This window comes from Anopheles marshallii, chromosome 3 (genome assembly GCF_943734725.1).
Source record: "Anopheles marshallii chromosome 3, idAnoMarsDA_429_01, whole genome shotgun sequence".
In the NCBI taxonomy this organism is placed as follows: Eukaryota; Metazoa; Arthropoda; class Insecta; order Diptera; family Culicidae; genus Anopheles; species Anopheles marshallii.
In genome coordinates, this window is record NC_071327.1 from 39,731,600 (window position 1) to 39,753,545 (window position 21,946).

A 21,946-nucleotide genomic window follows, 5' to 3' on the forward strand; every position below is an offset into this window, starting at 1 on the left:
TTCAGTTTACGAGGTGGTGCATCATTACATGCTTTCTGAACAAAGTAGACGAATAAAAATAAATACATAAATATACCTAAATATGCCCTTTTTGACAACAGTGCAAATATTGCAAATTAAAGAAAGCATTATCAAAGCGCATGTGGGTTTTAGAATCGTTTCTACGATCACTTATTGTCTTTCTAAAACTCCTTTTCAATCCAGCTAAATGATTTAGTCAGCGATATACAACATCCTTCGTTCGATGGGTATTCACTTGGCCGATTAGCAACCAGCATCCTTGTGCGAATTGCTAACCAGCTTTTATTGACTTTTGACTCAAGATAAGTTAATCAATTACAGGTTAAGCGGATTGTGTAACGGCGCTATTGCTGCTGTAGGCGTTGGGCTCATTCTTGCAGATGATTCGAAGCCATTTCTGATTTTCATTAATTTATGTGATATGCCGAAGGTTGATTATTCACAGTTTTAGGTACGAGAGTAACAGACCTGTATCGGATCACCATATTTCATACTTGGACGTGAAGGTTGCTTCAGCTGATCTTCAGACCCTAAAAACAATTAAATAATTTATGACATAAATTCATGAAAAAACACCAATGAGTGGTGAAAAAGAAGGCAGAGTTTTAAATCAAACACAATCCTGGACAATAATAAAACTAATAGATGAGAATGAAACATGTACTATATCTTAGTATATGAAAGAAACTCGTTAATTGATACATCTTTTCGTTTTAGCTTTGAATAGCTACACTTCTTTATTATGTTGACTTTGCTGTGTTCCAATAACTTTATGAACGATGGACATAGGTCCTTGAATGAATTGTATATCGTTTTGGTCAGACTATCGTGATTAATTCTTTTAGCAAGTGTGATTCATTTTTTTCCTTCCACTTTTGATGATATAATTTTGTAAAATGCATTTCGAACTCGTGTAGAGGACAATCTATAATAAAAAGGGAAGCAATTATTTTTACACATTTCTTTTTCTTCTCTGATCGTCACAATAATAAAAAATAAACACTAACGTCCGCCCGTGTCAAATGATAGTGATAAGGTTGATAGATAATAATAAAAATCGAAAACATCACACACACCGCAGAATCAAGGATGGAGACAATACGCTTAGATGAAAGGACACGCGAAAAGGTTGCAGAATAGAACTGTATCGATAAGCGCACACAACAGATTCGTGCTTCGTACGTTGGGTTGGATTAGTTGAAGATGGTTGGTTCCAGTTGCATTCGTTTATGTACCTTGTTGTTAGCTATATAAAATGTTGTACAAACTCCTACTATTTCTCCTTTCAACTGGATCCACAACGCCGACTCTGCGTCGATCCTAACGACTACTGTTACAATCTTGATTGCATTTCTTTTTTTTGTTTACTGTACTGGTTTTAAAATTATGTATTTTAGATATTGGGATACTTTTTGTTCGCGTTTTTACGTAATTTCTAGATACTGTTTCTGCAATTACTATTTAACTCTTACTTTGCCTTTCCCGCTTTTATGAAAAAAGTACTCGGAAAAGTATTATGCAATAAAAAAAACATATTTCACGCACAAAACCTCACAGCGAAAAACGACCACCACACACGACACAACGACCGGTTCTCGTTCCTTTCGATTGTTCCTATCCCAGAACGGGAGTTACACGTTAGTTTTGCTGGATTTGCTCCTTAACCAAGACTTTCCACGCAGGTAGTGTTTAGGGAACCGCCCTTCACTATTGTTTTGAATTGCTCCGGAATCGGTTGCTCGGTCTGTGGAGAATAACAAGGAGTGTTGTAGGTGATAAAAGCGATCGATTGGACCACAATGTACAACAATGAAGCTTACGTAATCTCCGCTGCTTCCTTTCGGAATCATCACGTTCATTTCGGATGATTTCGAACTGATGATCTCAACGTTAAGCGAATCCGCCGAGAGGTACATCTGGCAGCCATCAGTCTTGTCAATCGAAATCGTTGGTACTTTACCGAGGACCTGATGCAAATGTCCCATCGAATATTATTCAACATCTAAAAGCACTCCGCGTATGTGAAGGGACGAACACTCACCTGCATCTGCACGCTCTGACAGTTGACGAACTCTGCCGATGCGACAAGCGAATCGAATACCAGTGAACACTTCTTGCACGAATCCATCACAACGCTGTTGATTTTGCCTTTGATCTGTAGGGTGGAACCCTCACAGCGGAACATGTACACGACATTGTTCATCTCGGCGTTCTCCACCACAAGACCCGCATTGTTTTTCTGATACTCGATCAGCCATTTCTTGCCATCGCGCGTAAATGTCGGTGGTTTGGCGACCGCTGGTGAAGCAACCGATTTCGTACCGTTCGTCACGCCTGCTGGTGCCTTGTACGGTGCAGGACCCGATCGCAGGGCAGGGTTTTTGTGCGTTTGCATATCTGACGTTACCTTTTTCAAACCTAGAAAAAAAATCACATCCTTACTATATAAAATCTGGAGAATTGTTCCGGTTGCTCATTGTTAACCTTTCGTGATGTCAGCACCCTGATTAATTTGCGCAAACAGTGCGCTCCTATCGTCACCAACACCACCGGCCGAAAGGTCTCCTAGCGGCATCATTGGTGGTGGTGGCGGAAGACCACCGGGCGGCGGTGGTGGTGGAACCGAGGCTCCACCCACGGTGGGTTTGTCCTTGCCAGACCACACCAAACCGGTCGTGTGATGCTGCTTGATGTACTGCTGCAGTTCCGTCAAGGTTTGGATCCAAGCACGGGCCCATTCGACATGGGTGCTGTCCTTTTCTTTCCAATCTTTAAGCACACGGTTCGTGTAGAACTGGCCGGCGTCGTTCATCTCTTTTACATACGGACCAGGCGTAGGTGCCTGAAAGGAATTGCAATAAAGAAATGTGTTATTAGGCTTCAAAGTGGGCATAAATGCATAAAACAATATTACAATGAAGTTGTTTATAGATAGATATAGATATTATTAATCTATATATCTATATTAATCTATTAATCTATATATCTATCTATATCCAGATAGATATTGATTAATCAAACCAAGCACAATGTAAATTCTTTAAATAATATTTTCTTCATTACCAACACACGCTGGTAAATTATCATGAATAATTTACATGTAAAACAACATGTAAAAGTAATGGGTACATGTAGTAACGGCTTATCTTTCGGTTATTTCCTGCAGGGCTGCGTCAAATCACTAGATTATTCTAATAAACCTCCAACAATTAACGTCTTGGGGGTTAATATTGTGACATACGGCCAGCTGTGGCAGCAGAGGTGGTACAAAATGATGAAGCTTCATCAAGAACAGCCACGATGCAAATATATAGCAAATATTATTTTTCAATATAATGTCTTCAATTCATCGATCGAAATAGAACAAACGATATCTTTAACATCGTTACATTTGACAAACTACAAACTTTAACATTGAATTCTTTATACATTTTTTTTTAAATTTCAAGTTCTAGCTGTAAAAAAATAAACTTTAAATGAGCACAAAGTTTGCGACTTTCCGGTTGACTTACCACACAGACCCATCCGAGCGCCGGAATACTTTCGCTGATCGCGGACAGATGGTTGAAGAACGGTGAGGTTCGATTTTTCTCACGGAAGCTTTGGATGGTCGAAATCTTATCCGAGGTAGGTTTTAGCAAATTCTGTAGATCCGTATTCGATGGTGCACTCGAGGCAGCCGCCACCTTCAGAAACGCGAACTGCGCACTACAATGAGGCAGGGAAAAGTACAAGCAAGCAGTGAGCATAGACATGTTTTACAATATCCTTATTATTTTACGACCATGGATCGGATGAAAGGAAACTTACTCAAACGCTTCCTTGACGAACTGGGCCTGGGTGGCCACATCACCTCCGATTTTACCGGACAGCGCAATAAAGTTGGCGAATGAGCCGAGCATAATGTCCTCGTAAGCGTTAATACTCATCTTGCCCGCCTGTTCCACTACGGTGCCGTGCTGCGAGGAGGAGGAGAATGACAATACTGCAGTGCCTTGCTCTTGGATGGTCAATGGATTAGTATAGTTTAATATATCAGGTGTTTGAAATTGTATTACAGTGATTGGGTCTTGGTGACGTTCCTTTGCCGGTTGGTTCGCAACAAACTCGGGAAACAGACTGCTCTCTAAGCTGTCCACTTGTTGATGCAGATACGATGCCGATGGTGGCGGCGTCGAGGGCAGAACCGTCGGTAAATCGTCACACTGGTCGGTGCTTTCGTTCGCGCTAAAACCTGCGGTGCGTGCAGTTGAGGCTGCTCGATAATCCGTATTCGTGCCGGTGTTGGAGCGGATCACTGCCTTCCCGACAACACACGCGTCTTTCAGTATGCGTCGTGTTTCTTCCAATTCGCGCGCGGACACGGTACGCTCAAGGCGATCTACAATGCGTTCTAGCCGATCTATCAAACACTCGAGCTCACGAGCCGACGAAGGTTTCAGGTCTGGATCACAATCTGAGGAAGACATTGTGATAAAACAAAACAACGTTACTTTTATTTTCGAACTAAATGCAATAGAGAAATGTAAATTACAAGAAGAAACAAAAATTTTCGAGTTTAACGGAAAGTAAAATGGTGGATTGATTTCAACTTCAAAAATTCGTTTTCAATTAACGAAATAAAATCAATTAAAGCTGGAATTTATATTTTTCGCGTTATTTATAGATATGACATTCATAAAACAATGTTATTGAAAGCGTTCCCAGCTCGCAATAGCAAAACCATTGGATACCCCTCAACTGAGATCGACGCGGAACCGGAATGGATCACGGAGTAAGATTTTCCACAAGGAATGAAGATGATTACATACTCATCTGGCTGGCCAAAAATATTCTCAATCGTTGAGTAAAACTAATATGTGCGTGTGTGTGTGTATGGGTTAAGTAAACTAATAGCATCTCGCCTGTTTTAATGTTTCACATCTCTATTCTTATTATAGAATGGCCTTGATCTCACGATTAATTTGGCCCTTGAAATTGTAGGTCAAGCAACACTATTCACTATTCAAGCCAAACTATTCTATTATGAATGCCCCTTATTTCTGGTCTGATAACTTTGATAAAACTTTTTATCCGAATCGAGTTTAGGTGCCACAAACGTTATCAAACTTCCGCAAGAGTAAATGGGTATATTTATAATGTGCTCAGTTTACATTACGTCACACGATAGTCCCAAAGAGGGGTCCGTCCGGTTGTATCACTGTTTACTGCACTCTAGCACAAACTTATGCACCAAAACATGACAATTTTTTTCCAGTAAAACACCACCCAACAGCCGTACGGCAACTTGTAAACTGGCGTGTTAATGCTTTACCTGGATTGGAGCACGTCTTCACATCATGTATGATCAGCGTTCGCCCAAAACAGGCGCTCAAAGTTTGCCCCATTCAACACCAGTAAAAGCACAACCGGGCCCGCATACAACTACACAACCGGGGGTTTTCGTCCGCGATCGTTGGTCCCGGTCACACAGCACTAGGGTCTTAACGTGGGGGAAAAAACTTCCCTTCACACACACGTGCGTGGTAAACTGTTTTCCAAAAGTTTGTTTGAAACAGATTCACTCACAAACAACAGCATCACGTACGATGTTGTGACGCAAACACGTTCCTCCTTTCTTTGGGGCGAAGAAATCACCACCCAACTTTGCAAAAGTTACACCGCCTTGTTCGGATTTCCACCCGGCGGACAGGCGGGTGCCAAAACACGGGTAGCACACATTTTTTGGTTTTTGAAATATCGTTTGCGTTTTGGAGAATCCCGGCAGCCGACCCCGAAAAGGAGCAGAAGAGGATCTTGGCAATAAGATCGTGCTTATGTTTTTCAAACCGCCAGCAGTGCAGTAGCGCTCTACCGACGACAGTACGCGCGCGGGTGGTTCTCCCGCTCTCTTTGGTGGTGTTGGAATGGATGCAAAATGTGGACTAAATTTAAAACGCTATTAAAACACCCAACAACTCTTAACGAAGCACGCGCGCGTCCTCGTTACTGACCGTATCATCGCGCGCGATCGGTTGCGCGACTGCTCAGCGCGTGGAGCTCTCCCGGTGGTAGAAGTGAAACAGTTCTGTGTTTGCGTACTGTTTGCATATGTTTGGACGGTGTTTTAGATTATGTGTAGAACCGCGCAAAAGGGACGCACCGCGAGGGTAATGGGGCCTCTTATCGGTGCATACACAACGGAGCAAACTAAGCGAGAGAACCGATCGTGTACAACAACACGTCGCTTTGATGGGACCTGCGTAATTCTGCCAAACTCCTCATGACACAGTTGCAGCCATCCACGTTGCTTTTGTGAGAGAGGAGCATGTTGCGATTCGGTGTTTACTGATGCTTAAATAACCGGTGAGAAATTTGTTAAATTATTTACTTGTCATAATACAAACTTTCAAACATTAATAGTAAATAAAATAAATATGAAGTACGTTTAACTGTTCACATAATCGCTAAAGGACGCTCGATTATTAAATACTCCCATTGCGTACGCGTACTATTGGTGAATTGGTACTGATGAAAAATCGGGTGTGCTATTTTTGGTTCAAATTTGTATAAACTCTACAAACTCACACGAACCATGGGAACGTGAGGTGTTTATAAAAATAAGTCACAATTTTATCTCACACACTTATCCGAGGCGAAATTATGAACCTGAACACCTTAATTCCTTCCAAAATTGTGGAAATCGTAATAATCATTAACACTCTGTAAAGTATTTATTTTTTTATGAAGATCAATTTCGATCCACGACGATTCAAAGAAATTGTGCTAATTGTAGTTTTTTTTGTGGCCCCATACTTTACGATACATCTTTCATCTCTACAATATCCACTTGCACCATTCATTGATTTTTATTTGGTTTATTGCTGCTTCCATTGGCTTTTATTTCGCACGGATGAGATCAAAAGTAAAAGGAAATGGCACCATCATTGCACTCATTGAGTAATGTGCTGGAGAAGGCTAGATAAGTGAGGTCAATATAGGAGGGAAAAGATGAGTTGTGTGTCTAATCTTAAATCTTTCGTGGTCACACTTTCTCGAAATTCAATTCAGCATTCTTGAAACAGTTTGTGGTAAAACAACCTAAATCGACACAAGCTTACAATTTATAAGCAAAGCGTTACCGATGCTTTAGATATCAATAAAATGTGTACCAGTGCTCGGTGAATCTGATTCAAATTCATGCATTTGAATGAATATTTCAAATAAATCAGCGTTTGCTCAATTAATCTTTTTGCAAAGAGTCATTCAAATTCGGAGTCAACTCTAAAAAAAATCATTGATCCTCAAAAATACATGAATCATCAAAGTTTCATGAATCTCTGGGGAAACCGAATTTGAAAATTTTAATTGTTTTTGCTTTTAAAATATTGAAACTTATTTATACACATCATTTTATTTATACATATACATACTTATACATCTGTATGAAAAAACCTATTTCAGAAGCGAAAAAAATAAAAATAGTTTTGATATCCTGTTCGCGGAGAGATTTATTCCTGAGGATTCATGAATCATTCAATAGAGATTCAGATTGATGATCAGTCAGTTCGAGGATTCATTCAGATTCGTGAATCGGAATCAGATTTACCCAACACTTTACCCATATACCCGCTAATAAGAATGTTATTATTTAAGTATTTGAAAAAAATTACGTGAAAGTATGATTTCATTGAGTGTTCAAGGATCTTTGAAGAACATTGGGGATTTATGAATCTTAGAGAATTCAATGATCTTTGGGTGTTCATGGAAAGTTGGACATTTATAGTTAATTAAGAATTCAATAGTCTTTTAAGATCCATGAATCAGTGAGAATTTATGAATACTTTGACTTTTCACTCAAGATTCATATGAATGACTCTTCTCAAAAGAATGATATGAATGAATCCTCTCAAAAGATTAATTAAACACAAAGCAAAGATATAATGAAATTTTATCAATTGTGTTACCAAACCAGGCGTCAAAAGTTGATAATGAATCGATTATCGCAATGGTTAGATTACCAGCCTAATAAAACACTTCGGTGAGTGGCAATTATCACGCGAAAACACAATATGTATACCACTCCCCGCAGTGTGAACACAACAAACAAATTTACTTATTTGCTGACTGGCAATTAGCCAACTTCTGATACGTGTCATATGCACGCCAAAATTATCTTTACCTTATTAAAAAAAGAACACAAACAAAGAAAAAAGGAAAAGTAAAACGTCAGTGAAGTATCAATCGAATTATCGTAAAACACCAAATGGTATATTCGCACCCACCAGGTAGAATGAACATAAGCAAAAATAATGCGTGTGGGTGGGATAGAGAGCATAGTAACATGATACACACAGAGCAAACAAGAAGCGAAAATATCGTTTTATTGTGTAATACCCTCTGATTCCTCCTCCGTCGGAACCTTGGCAATTTCTGGTCCCAGCGGATCAAAGCGAACACGATGCTCCACAGCAGCATGGGCAGCGTTGAGCAATTCCGAGAAAAACCGATGCCTGCGTAATGCCAGCTCATCGCGTCCTATGGGCGTAGTGGGTGGCTCCATAATGCCACCCTCTTCCCTAAGTGGCAGTGCACGAGAAAACAAATGAACAATTTATAGCATTCATATAAAGAAAAAAGCCAAACAGCGCCTGGTGCTTGACTTGTTGAAATGAAGGATTGGAAAATTGGTACTACTCTAACTAGCCGGGATGATTCTCGCGGTCTCATCCTGCAAAATAATCTTTGGAAGCAATAGATACATTCAACGAAGCAGCTCCTACTACAGAACGTACATTATTGGTGAAACTCGGGCAAATTTAAATAGTAACGCGACTAATGAAGACACTATTAGTTATAATATTGTTATTGTTTGTGCAATGATACATGTTTGCTTCGTGAGTCATCAAGCCAACATCTAAGCTGAACATGATGAAATGGAGAGTGGCGTGTAGCGATGGACGTAAAAATAAATTGATGTGATGATGATGATAATGAGTGGATTATATATTTAGCATTTTAAACATGTCATGCATCTCCCACTCGACAGGTATGCTTAATCACACGAATCGATTACAGTTTAACTGACAAGTTTAGAAAACAACGAAACAAACAGAATCATACGCTACAGACAGCATTGAATGAATCAAAACCATACAAACAGGATGAAGAAATAACGCTATGCACGGAAACGCTAGGAAACGAATACGTAAATAAGTCAAAAATAACGGAATGACCACTTAAGTTGCACTAATTTTTGTCAATAAACAGAATACCAACATCATCAATCGATCCTCGGCAAACCAGTCCGGCAGGGCTATCATGCCCGGCAGTGAGCCCCGTTTGGTGGCGTACGGTGTGCACATATCACCTCGCGGCAATTTTGGGGGCACCGAGTCGGAAAACACCGAATCATCATCATCTGGTGGTGGATACTCTGGTGGTGGAATCACCTCCGTACTATCGTTATAGGCTACCTTCTTTTTGATCGACGACTTGGACGACGATCGCCGGGAGAGACAGCTTTCGCGGAAGGAAACCTGCGTCCGGATCGTCGTGTCGTCACTGTTGACCGACTCTTTCCGGCTGCTGCTGTTGTCACCCTCGATCCCAGACGGACTGCCGCCGTTGGTAGTCGTATTAGGGACCGATTCCGACAGTGTCGATGTATCGTCGTTGTTTGATTCGCGCTCTTCGCTCGAATTTTTCGAAACCTGATCATTGTTATTGCCGCTGCTAGCGGCATCGTTGTCTTCATTTTCAGGCGTCAGAACGACAGGTTCTGCTTCCGGTGGTGATGGAGTCAGTGATATCGCTGTTCCGCCTGTATCTTCCTCCGGTGGATCGACAATTTTATCGCCATCATCAGCGACACCGGACAATTTGCACGGCACATCTTTGGTATCCATAGCGTGCGGTTCATTCCCATCTTCGTTAGCGACCGGGACGGTAACAGGAGCGGTACCACTCACGCTACCTCCTCCTCCGTCGCTTGAACTACTGAGCGGATTATCGTCGTCACTCTTGCTATCATCGACCTGACGCGGTAAGAAACGTTCCACGTCGATTGTCTCCTCAATTGTTTCTTCGCTATTGCTTGGTTCACTTTTAAGGCGTTCCATCTTAGATGCTACGGGTGATAAATGTTGTTTCTCATCATCAAACTCAGCCATTTCGTCGGACGTTGATGGTGGAGAAGGTCGTAAAGAATCGGTAGATGGTTCCGGTTCCGGAACGTTGGCAGTGTTAGCTGTAGGCTCATCATTGATCTGGAAGTTGTCTGACGATTGATGATCGGCATTGATTTTCTCTTCCTGTGGTAATTGATTATCTTCGTGCACAACCGGTTCATTTTCGGGCGATGGTTCTTCAATTAAAGCTCGTTTTCCATACTCATCTAATAGAAAGGCACACGAAATTATCAATATAAAATCACCGTCAATTTGTTACGTTTAAGTACAATTGCAAATAGCATGAGCTTTCAACAAGCTGTCTAATCGTTGTCCGTACGATTTTTACCAGAAGAGCGTGATACAAACAAATAATTGAAAATTCTCTTTCGTACAAATACCACTCGTATACAAAAAGAAACAATTTTTTGAATTTCCATTTACAGAATGTTTCCTATTATACAATCAACAACAAACATCCCTATCGTCTGGTATGAATTGAAGCTAAAACATGTAATAAATTCATGCCCTATCATCGAATGAACAAATTCCAGGAAGAAAATGAAACAATTCGGATCGTTGTACTCATGAAAAATTTCCTCCCCTTTTCCTTGTAAATGGATACTTGACTTGTAAGGTATTTCAGTGACATTTGGAAACATAGCTTTACAACCAATATGAAGCGCATAGCGTACCACGCATAACTATGCACCGAACAATTTTGACTTAATATATTTAAGTGTAAAATTTTTACACATTTGAGACTATTCATACGATATCCTTGTATAAAACTGTATAACTTTCGCTTAGTTCAATACAAAAGTTAGGTCTCAAAAGACATTTCCATACAGTACCGAATAAAACCTCTAACCGGCATATCATTGAAGTAAATGTAAAAGTACCAAACAGGACAACATTGACATAAAAAAGCGATCAGGCACACATCGAAAAGGACAACGTTAGCACGGACTTGAGGGGGCTAATGGCTGTCTCGGTTAGCTTCTAAGCATGAGCTGTCAAGCACAATAAAGTGCCCACAAATTAGGCGTCATTTTTTCCGTTTCAGTTATTCTGATGCTTTGATCCTTACCATCCTGCAGTTCCTGCTGCTTCGGTTGCTGCTCGTTAGTATTTTCATCCAAACACGACGATAAATTCTGGTCATCATGCGAGGGAGGAGTCAGTTCACTCGAGTTCTCTCGCGATGGTATATGATTAGACGATTTGGGTTCATTCTGTACGGTAAGATTTCCGCTCGTGGCCTTTTCACCTTCATCAGGGGGACACGGTACTATACCATTTTCCTGCAACTGATCGTTCCGATCTTCCACTTCCGCTTCCTGCGCCTGCTGTGGCTCCACCAACTCACCGACAGTGGTTGGTATTTCTTGCGGGGTGTTGGTCGCATCACCGGTCGAATCAGCATCGGTGTACTCGTTCGGTAGCTTAGCCTCAATCTCGGTAACCATACCCGACGATTGGCCTGATTGATCCGTTTGGCCGCGTTCCGTACCGGAAAGCGTTTTGCTAGCCGGTGACGAAGATGTCGATCCAGCTGCACCAGCTCCAACATTATCAACAGTAGAATCTTCTGTAGCTTTCTCATCAATATCGTCGATCTTGTTGCACGACTCCTGGATGTCTGCCGGTGGCGAATGGTCCCGTTGCACAACGGATTCATGTTTTTCCGGCTTTTTCGGCTCGGGAGATGAACCGTTCAGTAAGGCCGTTGTTGCCGCTGAACACCCCGAGTACGATTGTAGATTATCGGAACTTTCAATTATTTCTATCTTGATTTCCTCATCGTCCTGTGAGAGGTTGTCCACAGTCGAAATTTTACAGGCACTAGCGTTCGTTTCATTCTGCTTCGTCGATTGCTTTTCCTCCTCCTCGTGGGAATCGTCCGAATCGGATTGCTTATCCCCTCTGCCGGAAGCAGATCTTTCCTTCAGCTTCGGAGATTTGGGATTTACGCAACGGCAACAGGAAAACATGATGATGGTTTGCGTCTCGAAGTGCCGTCACTATGTTTATTACGTAGCGTAGTAGCAAATGTTTTAACGTACTATTTGGTTTTAAACTTGTTCTAATAAGCTATAACTATGGTGGAACATTTATATTAGTATTCCACTATCATAACATTTGCTATGTTCCGATGATACAACTTTTGTTGCACTTCTATCAGTAGAAAACATTAAAATCACATTGCTGTTAGTTAATTAATTTAGTTTCAAAAAATCATAAAATTGTTCTTAATTGTAGCAAATACAAACATCTTATTCGACTTTTATTGGATTTTTCAAGATTTCTTTTTTCTAATTAAATAATTATGGTAACCTTTTAATAAATTAGAAATGGACCAATAAAATGTAAAACTAATGACATTGAATATTAATCCTCGGATGATATTTGTTTGCTCACCGGAGTGGTTTTTAAAAATAACAATCTTGCCTTCCTGTAGACTTTACGCTCTCGGCTTATTTCATGAGGACGCTACATAACTGTTTCTGCGTGGGAATCAGATGTTTATTCAAAGGCCTTCGGCAAATTTATACCTCTTTTCTTCATGATAATGAGGTTTATTACCAATGCTACGTACATTGTCTAACGTACGCGGAATAAGTATGATCAGCAACCATGTAAAGGAAAAGCCAATAAGAGTAGGTAGAGTGATAGGAATTTATGTCCAGAATGTAACATTGACGGTAAACAAGCGAAACTAGGTCACACACTAGTGGGATGAGAGTGTCACCTTTGCATCGGGACCTTTCCCAGCGAGGTCAGGTCGTAATATTGTTCAGGATAGGGACGAGCGTATGTTTATATTAAAACTATTGCTCCCGACATGGGCGGTGGTTGAGGGTGAAGTGAAATGCGAAAAAAAATCACTTTTAATCATTTTGGTCAATATTTAGCAGGGTACTTCTTCCTTGTGCATAATGCTCCATTATGTTATCGTTCAAAAGTGACCTTAAACATATTAATTATTATTGCTATGAGATGTTAAAGTATTATATTACTAAAGTAACTGAAGGACTACATCAGCAAACAATATTTGATTACTCTCTTAGTATGTTTTTCATAAGTTCCGAGATTTTTGCTAGGATTCATGTTTGTATTTGCTACTTTTTCAAACAAATCATTTCCATTAATTTAACGCATTTTCACGATTTGATAATTGCTGTGTTTCTCTTTAAGTCTATTTACTCGATAAGTAATGGTTGTCGTTACATCCAATGTATACTATAAGAAATGTTTTATTGTTCCGTACGGGATGCTGATGCATAATTGATAACAATCGAATGAAACTGAACTTGGGATTGCTCTTTTTTTTCTCTCCGAAAAGCAAGGTGAATGTACAGGGGGGGATTGTACAACATAACATACGCGCGCACATAAACAGAATCACCCCATAAAGCACTGACACACTATAAGCACAACCGGGTGTGGCGGCATAGTTTTCGGGGTCTCACATACGGCCACTCACGTCCACAGTGCTATCAAACACACCGTAATTCCATATCCCACAGCAGTGGTCTCTAGGCGTTAAAATTATCCTTTCGATAACGGAGTACGATACACCAAACCACTAAGTAATCGACATAAAGGTGAGGTGACGAAATGAAATTCTCTAATGGGGCTTCCACACACTTTCACGCACCCGAAATGAGCACTAAAGATAATGTCCCGCCGTGCCAAACGGTGTGCTACGGAGCAGCAGTGCTACCGATCGATCCAAAACGCCAGCCTCGACTGGTTGGAATCTGCGAAACCCAACCCAAGCAAATCGAAGCGCACCGTTTTTTTTTGGAGTTGCAGAAAAGCTGGAGATGCTAGCCGTCGGGTTGACGTAACTTTTCCGGGAGTTTTCCGAGCACCGAAATAGCGAGTGTCAGGGCACAACAATCGGCAATGCTATTTCCCCATTTGCCTCCATGGCTTTCACAGCAAAATGCAACACGATGTTTCCCCTGACCGGAGAGCAATGCATAGCGCTAACCGTTTCCGCTCTTGTTATGTTTTTCTCGTGCTGTTTCGTGAATGCTCTGGCACACGTGCTGCAGCAGTGACCACTTCCATAGTGGGAGAACACACCACCAATCTTCATCGTGATCCTGCTTGAAGCTGGATGCTGGGAATTCTCACGGCTCGTAGTACAATCGCACTCTCTTTTCATTGTTTCGGGGGGCATTCATTCATTGTTACCCATCGTACTGTAACGCTCAGAAAGAACTATGTTAAGAATGAATAGTATTCCACAACGGTATTCCTCTATGCGATCATACTGCAAAGATGTTTTAATTTTATGGTGTTATTTGCCAAAAATGGGAAATGAACCCCAAGCTTCAAAACATCCTGACCAACCAAACGATTTTATTCGTAAGACAAAAGGCTATACGATAACATGAGGGCGTGAAGCATTTTCTACAATGAAACACGGTGAGATATAATATAAATCGCCAGAGATGATAAAAGCTGCTACAGCGCAGTCTCCATACGATTTCAACCCTCGTGTTTCTTCTTCCATTGCCGTGTGTGGCGGGTTTTGCTTTTCCGCACCTTGTTTACTTGCCCATATCCTCCATTCTCCATCGGTTTGTTCTGTATCGAGAGTAGGGAAAGTGTTGATGACACCTTGGCACAGGACAATAACACCCTCCAAGGTGTTCACGAAAGTGAAAAGTGCGCGTGTATGTGTAGGTGGTTGTTGACATTCAACGTGGGAAAAAGCTAGTGGAAAACTTTATTACATCGCTCAAGAAGAAAAAAAAACACTATAATCTATAACGTATTGTAATTTGTTGTTACAATTAGATAGGCCTTAAATAAAAAATTCTGTACAAAAGACGTCATGACAAATACATTTCGTGTGTAATAATCGTCATTTTCGGGAAGTCTTGCTTTTAAAGTGGCCCATACGACATCTTGTACTTATCTACAACTGGTAAACATAAACAAAGATGCTTCTCTGAGTAAAACAAAGTTTGATTATGTAGTTCCGTCACATTAAAATAAGACAATTTCAACGTTTCCGATGGTCTTTCAAATTTTTCCGACAAATTTCTGCTGCTATGGGAGGGCATAGACTCCGATCAGATTCGACCCACGATCTTCAGGTATTGCGATCATTAAAGGTATTGAAGATTAAACCGATAGGAAAGTTGTGACTAAGGGCTATAACTTTGTTTCATAAGGGTGTGCTATCATGATGACGTGTGACCAACCAACAAACCCCAGATGATACAGGTGGATCAAAAGCATTATTTTTCTTTCAATTTTAATGCCTTGTATGATGAGTCCAATTATGTCGGTATGTGGTGAATGGAACATTATAAACGCAAGCAGGAAATTCTACGCAAATCCTTAGATTGTCGTATCAACGAAAGGAAACCCGACCGAACGAGCTTCACGATCGCATACCTATATAGATTGCATGGCTGGACCTTTTAATAGCCCTTAGGTACACGAAGAACCTTAGCTTCATAACAGACAAAAAAAACTGGAGTGCAACCCCTACACCAACGCAGACCCGACGCAGAAAGCTGATATCGTTATTCAGTCAGAACCGTATCTCTCTCCATGCTGCCCGTATGCTTCCAGACGATATACTCAACTCAACAAACCGACTCGTGGGCCGGAACTGGATCGAAATAAAAATCATTCGTGGAGTAACCACGCACTGTTACACGATGGTTCACTGCTGTTGAATTAAACATTTAAACTCTTGCAGTGCGTTGTGCGTGGTACGGAGAAAGTAAACCTTTTTGTTGAAACGTATTTTATATTTTGTATTTCTGTTTTTAAAGTAATCTTGTTACATGCAGCAAAACTCTCATGGAAAAGATTGCCACCAAAGATATATTTTGCAAGAGCTTTATTTAGCCTCGAAGAAGCTCTTGAAGTCGCTAAAGGTACGATATCATGTCCTTATACGGAAGTCAATTCCAACCGCTCAGATGCACATATACAGAAAGGGGGCCACGATCATCATCAAGGCCCATGTAGGCAACCACACACCGCAAGTGCCAAGGGATAAAGCTTTGGGCGTTATCTTACGCTTCACATGTGAATATGTCCATCGGGGTGCGGTGTAATACACGACCGAACACCGATGATGGTTGCGTGTGGTTCCTTGGCAAGGGAATCATATTTCACTGAAACCCCAGTTAAAGCCAGTTAATGTGAGTATAAAGAAAATAACAATGTGGACACTTTATTGCACGTAAACCCGCCACACTAGGAATCACATCAAGTTAGCCAAAATGGAAATGATCTATGATGGTGATTCAATCTAACCGAAATAAACGGCCATGTACGCGGGACTAGAAGAGATGTTCGTACCGTGCGCGATTTGTTTTCTTTTTTTAAGAAACACACAATTTTCACACCTTGCTCATAGTCGCAGGGTCTATTTTAGGCAGCCAAATTCATGCTCATCCGAACGCTTTTGCAATCAATTCATCGAATTTTACTCGAAATCGATAGATAACAAATACACCCTGCACTCTTGGATGATGATTGTAGCTGGCCGGTATCTATTGCACACGCAACGCGATTTCTTCTCACACGCACACTGATGCAGATACGAGTATTCATAGCAACGACACGGTCGAAAAAAGTGCCACCTGCAGATTATCCTCAGCTCCATTTCTGTTGTCTTAGCTCGTTCTGGCCCGCAATGGAAGATGCAACACTTTTCGACACACCTATCCAGCACGAATAATTAGCAGTAATTATTGTTAGTTGGTGGTACCCAACCCATTCAATGCGATGACGAATCAACCGTTCGATTCCTTTTCTTTGTGAGTCATTCGGTATGACCGCTAATGGTGGTTGCTCATCCACGGCGGCGAATGCTAACAGGCTTCGATCATTACTCATTTTGTAATCGTTACTATTTTGCTTAATGCGCTTGGTGTTTCCTATTGAATTGGATCGATTTCAGATAATTCGCTTGGGACGTAGTATTCGTTGCGTGGAAAAGTTGCAGCCGGCCGTCAAAACAAAAAACCCTTGCCATGGGGCAATGGCCTGAACGTTCATCCCACCCGCACCAAACCACCAGAGGTGTTTGCGCAAGCCGTTCTCGATTTGTTGGAACACACATTCTAGCAACTATGGTTTGCCGATCTCAGCAAAAATAAGAACTATTGCTTACCGACTTGCAGGAATTAGAGACCACTGAAACTGTTTGCTAACTGTTTCCACTCAACACTTTTGCCCGTATTCTTTGCTTTGATTCGAAACTCCAGCGACACTCATTTGCGGAAAGTTACCATCAAGATGGTAGGACCATCAAATGCTTTCGTGACAGTCACCGAAATGCTGTTTGACGTTTGAGAGCAAATAGGTACAACGACATAGTGATTTAAAGTTATTTATTTTTACATGGCGAAAATAGCGAGCGTTTTTAATGGAAGACAAAAATTGTGAAAAGATTATTTAGTCCATGTCTTACATTTGAAAGATCGATTGATAAGAAAACCTTGTGGAGATATGTGTTGTTCTTTCTCATTTGTCGGAAGGTTGGTCAGCTTGGTAACATAACATAACGCACGAGCACGGATAATCCAAGTTGGTTGCAAGATGTAACGCAACTCGGATTTTTGGATGGTCAGCTTAAGTTCCACATTGTTTTTTTTCTTGTTTATTTGTTCAAATAAAATGTATTCTTATACAAAGTCGAAAAGCTAGCTGATAAATAGCATCTGTTCAGTTATAGAACGGATTGTACGTAACCCAGTGCGCACGCTTTTGGTCCTTTTCGCTCTCGTGGGTCGTGAATATGGATTTGTAAACGGCGGATGCTTTTGGATCCTTCGCGACACTGTAATCATCCTTGGATTTCTTAAAAACTGGATCCTCTCCAATCTTGTCGCTTATAAGTGCACGCTTATTCGGCACTATCGGTTTGCTGCCTCCTTTGCTACTTCCCTCACCATTTGCCTTTGCTGACGATAGTATGATTTTTTTATCCATCATGCTTGTAGAAGGAATATTAATGGTTTCTGCCACTACAGATGATGTGGATCCTGATGCTGTGCCTGGAGTTGTCGATTGGGAAGCGGCGGAAGATGTAATAGTAGCAGAAGCCTTTGTCTTAGACTTTTTATCTAACTTAGCTTTCTTTTCTAAACGTGCACGAACACTCCGAGCTTCCATTTTAGTGAGCATTTGCTTAGTTTCCTCCTCCGTTCCATTGAGGATTACAATATCGTCCTCACTGTACGGTGTTTGACACTGAAATTATTTAAAAAGCGTTTATAGTTAAAACAAGCATCAGAGCCACGAACGTTAAAAACCTTGAGGTTAGTACTTACAACCGAGCACACTTTTTCCTTGACTTCTTTAAGCGCTCTTTCGGAAAATACGCATCCACATGTCCAAAGTGCAACGAATCGAAACTGTCCGCTCATTTCAAGTCCAATTAGAGCACATATGTAGGGAGAACTTTTATCATCCTTTGCTTCATCATAGGCTGGATTAGCGGTTAAATTAAGATTCTTGATATCCTTCAGAGATTTGAGATGAGCACAAGCTTCGGTCATTTTCTCTTTATCCAGCAGAGCCTCAATCACATTTTGCTTCGAGTAAAGTCTGCCCAATCCACACATCACGATCGGCTGCTGTAGTCGCTGTTGAGTTAGTGCACAGTGCTTCCAGCGAAATTGCCTTTCTGCGTCTTTATCCTTCTGCAAATGGAGTGTTACGAAGAGTAATCTTCAGAACCAGAAGCTTCCCAAAGCAACTGAAAGCAAATGCACCAACAACTTACCTGTTCTGGTTTTTTCTTAAGTCGCACTAGCTCATCACGGCGAGGTATAGTGCCACCATCACATCCCATGGTAAAAAAGATTGATTTATTTGATGGGGAAGTACGAAAATTACAGTTTTTCTTCCGTGGGCAAAGGAAAAAGTTTGTTTACAATTTGTTTTGCTATTCCGATTTGACAACTTCACTTTAATCCCAATGGCTAGCAATGCTCGAACCAGTACTTTTTTTGTGAATGAATTCTAATTTTCTTACGGATTAGTTCATTAATGTTTCGAATTGTTTGTTGTTATCCTTTAATACAAAGTCACATATTAAGTATGTTCAATATGAATGCAATAATTTTCGTAATGACAACAAATCACAAACATCACTAGCTAAGGGGTTTAGATTACCTGTCAATCCAAAATCGTTGTCAAAAACGCGCGCCGAAGAAACACCATCGCGCTGCATCGCAATCAAGCTACAGGAAGTTACACGATTTGCTTGAAAAGAGTATTGTTTTGTGTCGTTGTTTTGTGTAGGAAATTGTAGAAAAATGCTCCAATTCGAACGCAGATCAATCGTAAATGGGACCTCTTTGAAAAGACACGTCGGCCAACCCGTCAGTATTCATTTGAAGGTTGATCGTGCCGAAGATGGTTGCAAATCGTTCAGCGGCAAAACGACGGACGGTGCTAATGTTCAAGTGATGCTAATGGAACCACTGAATGGTGCCTGCTCAGGATGGGTAGAAATAATAGGCGTTGCTGGTCCCAACGACTCAGTTCGTGGCAAACAGGTAAGTTACCACTTGAGAGCAAAGAATACGGATTTATATTCGCTGCAGACATTTACAAATTGTTTCTTCTATTGTTTGTGCTAGATTATCACATACTCTAACGTAGATGGAGTTAAAACGGAGGACTTCGATGTGGACGGACACAACATGCTTTGCACATTACTGTCGGTGTGTAAGGAACCATTTTACATGGGTTCATAAATGTAATTGTTTGGAGAATAAACGTAATGTTTAAATAATCAACACCATCGTGGTTCGTTTTGCACTAATGCTGTACCGTTTTTATTCATTCAGCTGTAAGATTACTTCCAGTAGCAGCCACAACATCCGCAAGCATTCCAGTGCCACACCATAGCAAATTGGAAAACATTCGATGATGAAACCCACAATCGTGTCATTATTGAGCGTTCCTTTCGAAATGTAAATCAGCAGTGCTTCAGTTTCTCTCCATGCATACCATGGCACCATCAGCGTGACTGTGGCCCCAATTTTCCACACGAAAAATGTCGCTTCTTTTAGTAAATTTACCGGCTCGATTGACTGCAGGAAGGTGTCCCAGATTGTTCGAATCGTGAGATTGCGCTTGTCTATTTCGCGTTCTATCAACCGTTGGAGATAATCGATTTTATCTAACGGACTACCCTTGATCGAGCGGAACGAGCACACAAAATCGCCACAAACGTACACGACGGAAATGCACAATGCTGAAAGCAGTTGACCCATACCGGTGTACTGCTTGCGATCAATGTCAGGCGATTCGAGTGGATCGTGTTGGTACACGAACTCGTTCCAGCGGTAATGAATGGAGGAAAATATGTAATTCCACAGGCGCGGAATGTAGTAAGGTTTGGCAAACACATTGTTACACATTGGCTCAGCTCGTTCAAGATATCCGTTTAAGGGGATGTAGCTTAGGTTGCGTTTCTCTGCTTCGTTTAACAGTTTAAGATCGATCGCATAGAGCAGATAATTGGAGATAACGCAATTTTCTCTGCATTCATTAGGCGGTTCACTCACTACCGGAATGCATACGATTTGCCACGGAAGAACGGGGTTTGCACTCGTTACCAATGAATCTTTATCTTTGCTGCTTGTAGTTGCATTGGTGATGTTTAATAAACACATCAATTCCTTCATTGGTCTTCCCCGTTGTATGGCTGGGGCCAATATTATGTGTTCATCTGCACTGCTGGTTCTAGTTGTGAAGAAAATTGGAGAATTACCTCAGGTTATTAGCAAAAGAGTGGCGAGACAACGAATATTACCCTTTTAACCACGTATATTTGTTCCAGCAAGACATGAACGGGAGTATGAACTGCGGTAGACAAAGTCGCATGTGGTTGCTGCTGCAATCGCTAATATGATGCAAAAACTCTTCCCTCAGTTGCACAATATCAATTTCTCCTGAACATGTGAAGGTGGAAAGCAGTCAGAGAAAACATAAACACCGATAGATTAATCGCTACCGGTAATCAAGACACACGGTAAGGCACGCCAAGCAAATACCTTCCATCTCCATCAGCACGCACAAAACTTCGGGGTTGCGGGATCGATCGACGAAGCTTTTGATGCCGTGTATTTTTGTCCTTTTCAACCATGGGTAGCGCCAAAACAGGATAATAATCCACAGCTGACGAGAGAGTGCAACAGCTTTAAAGAGAATTAGCTTGGGATGATCATTGAAAAATAAGAATCATGACAAAATTTTACTTGCGTAACTAATGAAGAAAAACGGCAGCAGGAAACAAACAAGGACAATGCATCTGATGGCATTCAGAGTTAACCTGGTAGTCGCTGCATCTGTCCACATGATTCAAATTGTTAGGTTGAAGATGGATTCTTCGTATGTTCACCGCTGAAAGTAAGGATTTGAGCCACAAGATTGCGAGTTGTGCATCGTTCGGCACAACGATCAGTACTACTACTAGGCGATCGTATTCTACCCAATGTAAACAATCGCCACCTCCTGAACGTTCACGTGCTTATCAATGTTTTTAAATTATCTTCTCGCACCAATACATTCCACTTTTGCTAGAATTGCTGCTCTGGGGGCAAAAATCTCTGGAAAGAATTCCATTGCTCTTTCCAACAACCTCATCGGGACATACTCTGCCATATTGTGCACGTGAATTTGGTTGAAGCTATTAAAAGTAACCAAACTAGTCATATGTGAAATGATTTAAAAAAAACAGCTGAATTAAGAACTTTAAATTTTAAGGCATT

At 41.1% G+C, this 21,946-nt stretch overlaps 4 protein-coding genes across 4 annotated transcripts; 1 reads left to right on the plus strand and 3 right to left on the minus strand.

Moving 5' to 3' along the window:
* Window positions 1-1,681: 1,681 nt before the first annotated feature.
* LOC128711550 (uncharacterized) lies at window positions 1,682-12,163 on the minus strand. The gene is made up of 9 exons (XM_053806430.1): window positions 11,260-12,163; window positions 9,280-10,396; window positions 8,398-8,579; window positions 3,832-4,477; window positions 3,534-3,729; window positions 2,506-2,863; window positions 2,063-2,439; window positions 1,842-1,988; window positions 1,682-1,765 (listed from the first exon to the last, which is right to left on the minus strand). Exons 1-9 carry the CDS (start codon window positions 12,161-12,163, stop codon window positions 1,682-1,684), a joined length of 4,011 nt encoding a protein of 1,336 aa, XP_053662405.1.
* A 5,719-nt stretch (window positions 12,164-17,882) lies between these two features.
* On the minus strand, window positions 17,883-19,014 carry LOC128713803 (replication termination factor 2). Its single transcript, XM_053808672.1, has 3 exons — window positions 18,946-19,014; window positions 18,491-18,862; window positions 17,883-18,410 (listed from the first exon to the last, which is right to left on the minus strand). Exons 1-3 carry the CDS (start codon window positions 19,012-19,014, stop codon window positions 17,883-17,885), a joined length of 969 nt encoding a protein of 322 aa, XP_053664647.1.
* A 466-nt stretch (window positions 19,015-19,480) lies between these two features.
* LOC128712588 (uncharacterized) lies at window positions 19,481-19,924 on the plus strand. The gene is made up of 2 exons (XM_053807480.1): window positions 19,481-19,723; window positions 19,808-19,924. The coding sequence occupies exons 1-2, from the start codon at window positions 19,481-19,483 to the stop codon at window positions 19,922-19,924; spliced, it is 360 nt and encodes a 119-aa protein (XP_053663455.1).
* Window positions 19,925-20,005: 81 nt separating this feature from the next.
* LOC128715008 (uncharacterized) lies at window positions 20,006-21,533 on the minus strand. Its single transcript, XM_053809889.1, has 4 exons — window positions 21,434-21,533; window positions 21,230-21,373; window positions 20,989-21,127; window positions 20,006-20,918 (listed from the first exon to the last, which is right to left on the minus strand). The coding sequence occupies exons 1-4, from the start codon at window positions 21,531-21,533 to the stop codon at window positions 20,006-20,008; spliced, it is 1,296 nt and encodes a 431-aa protein (XP_053665864.1).
* Between the last annotated feature and the right edge of the window lie 413 nt (window positions 21,534-21,946).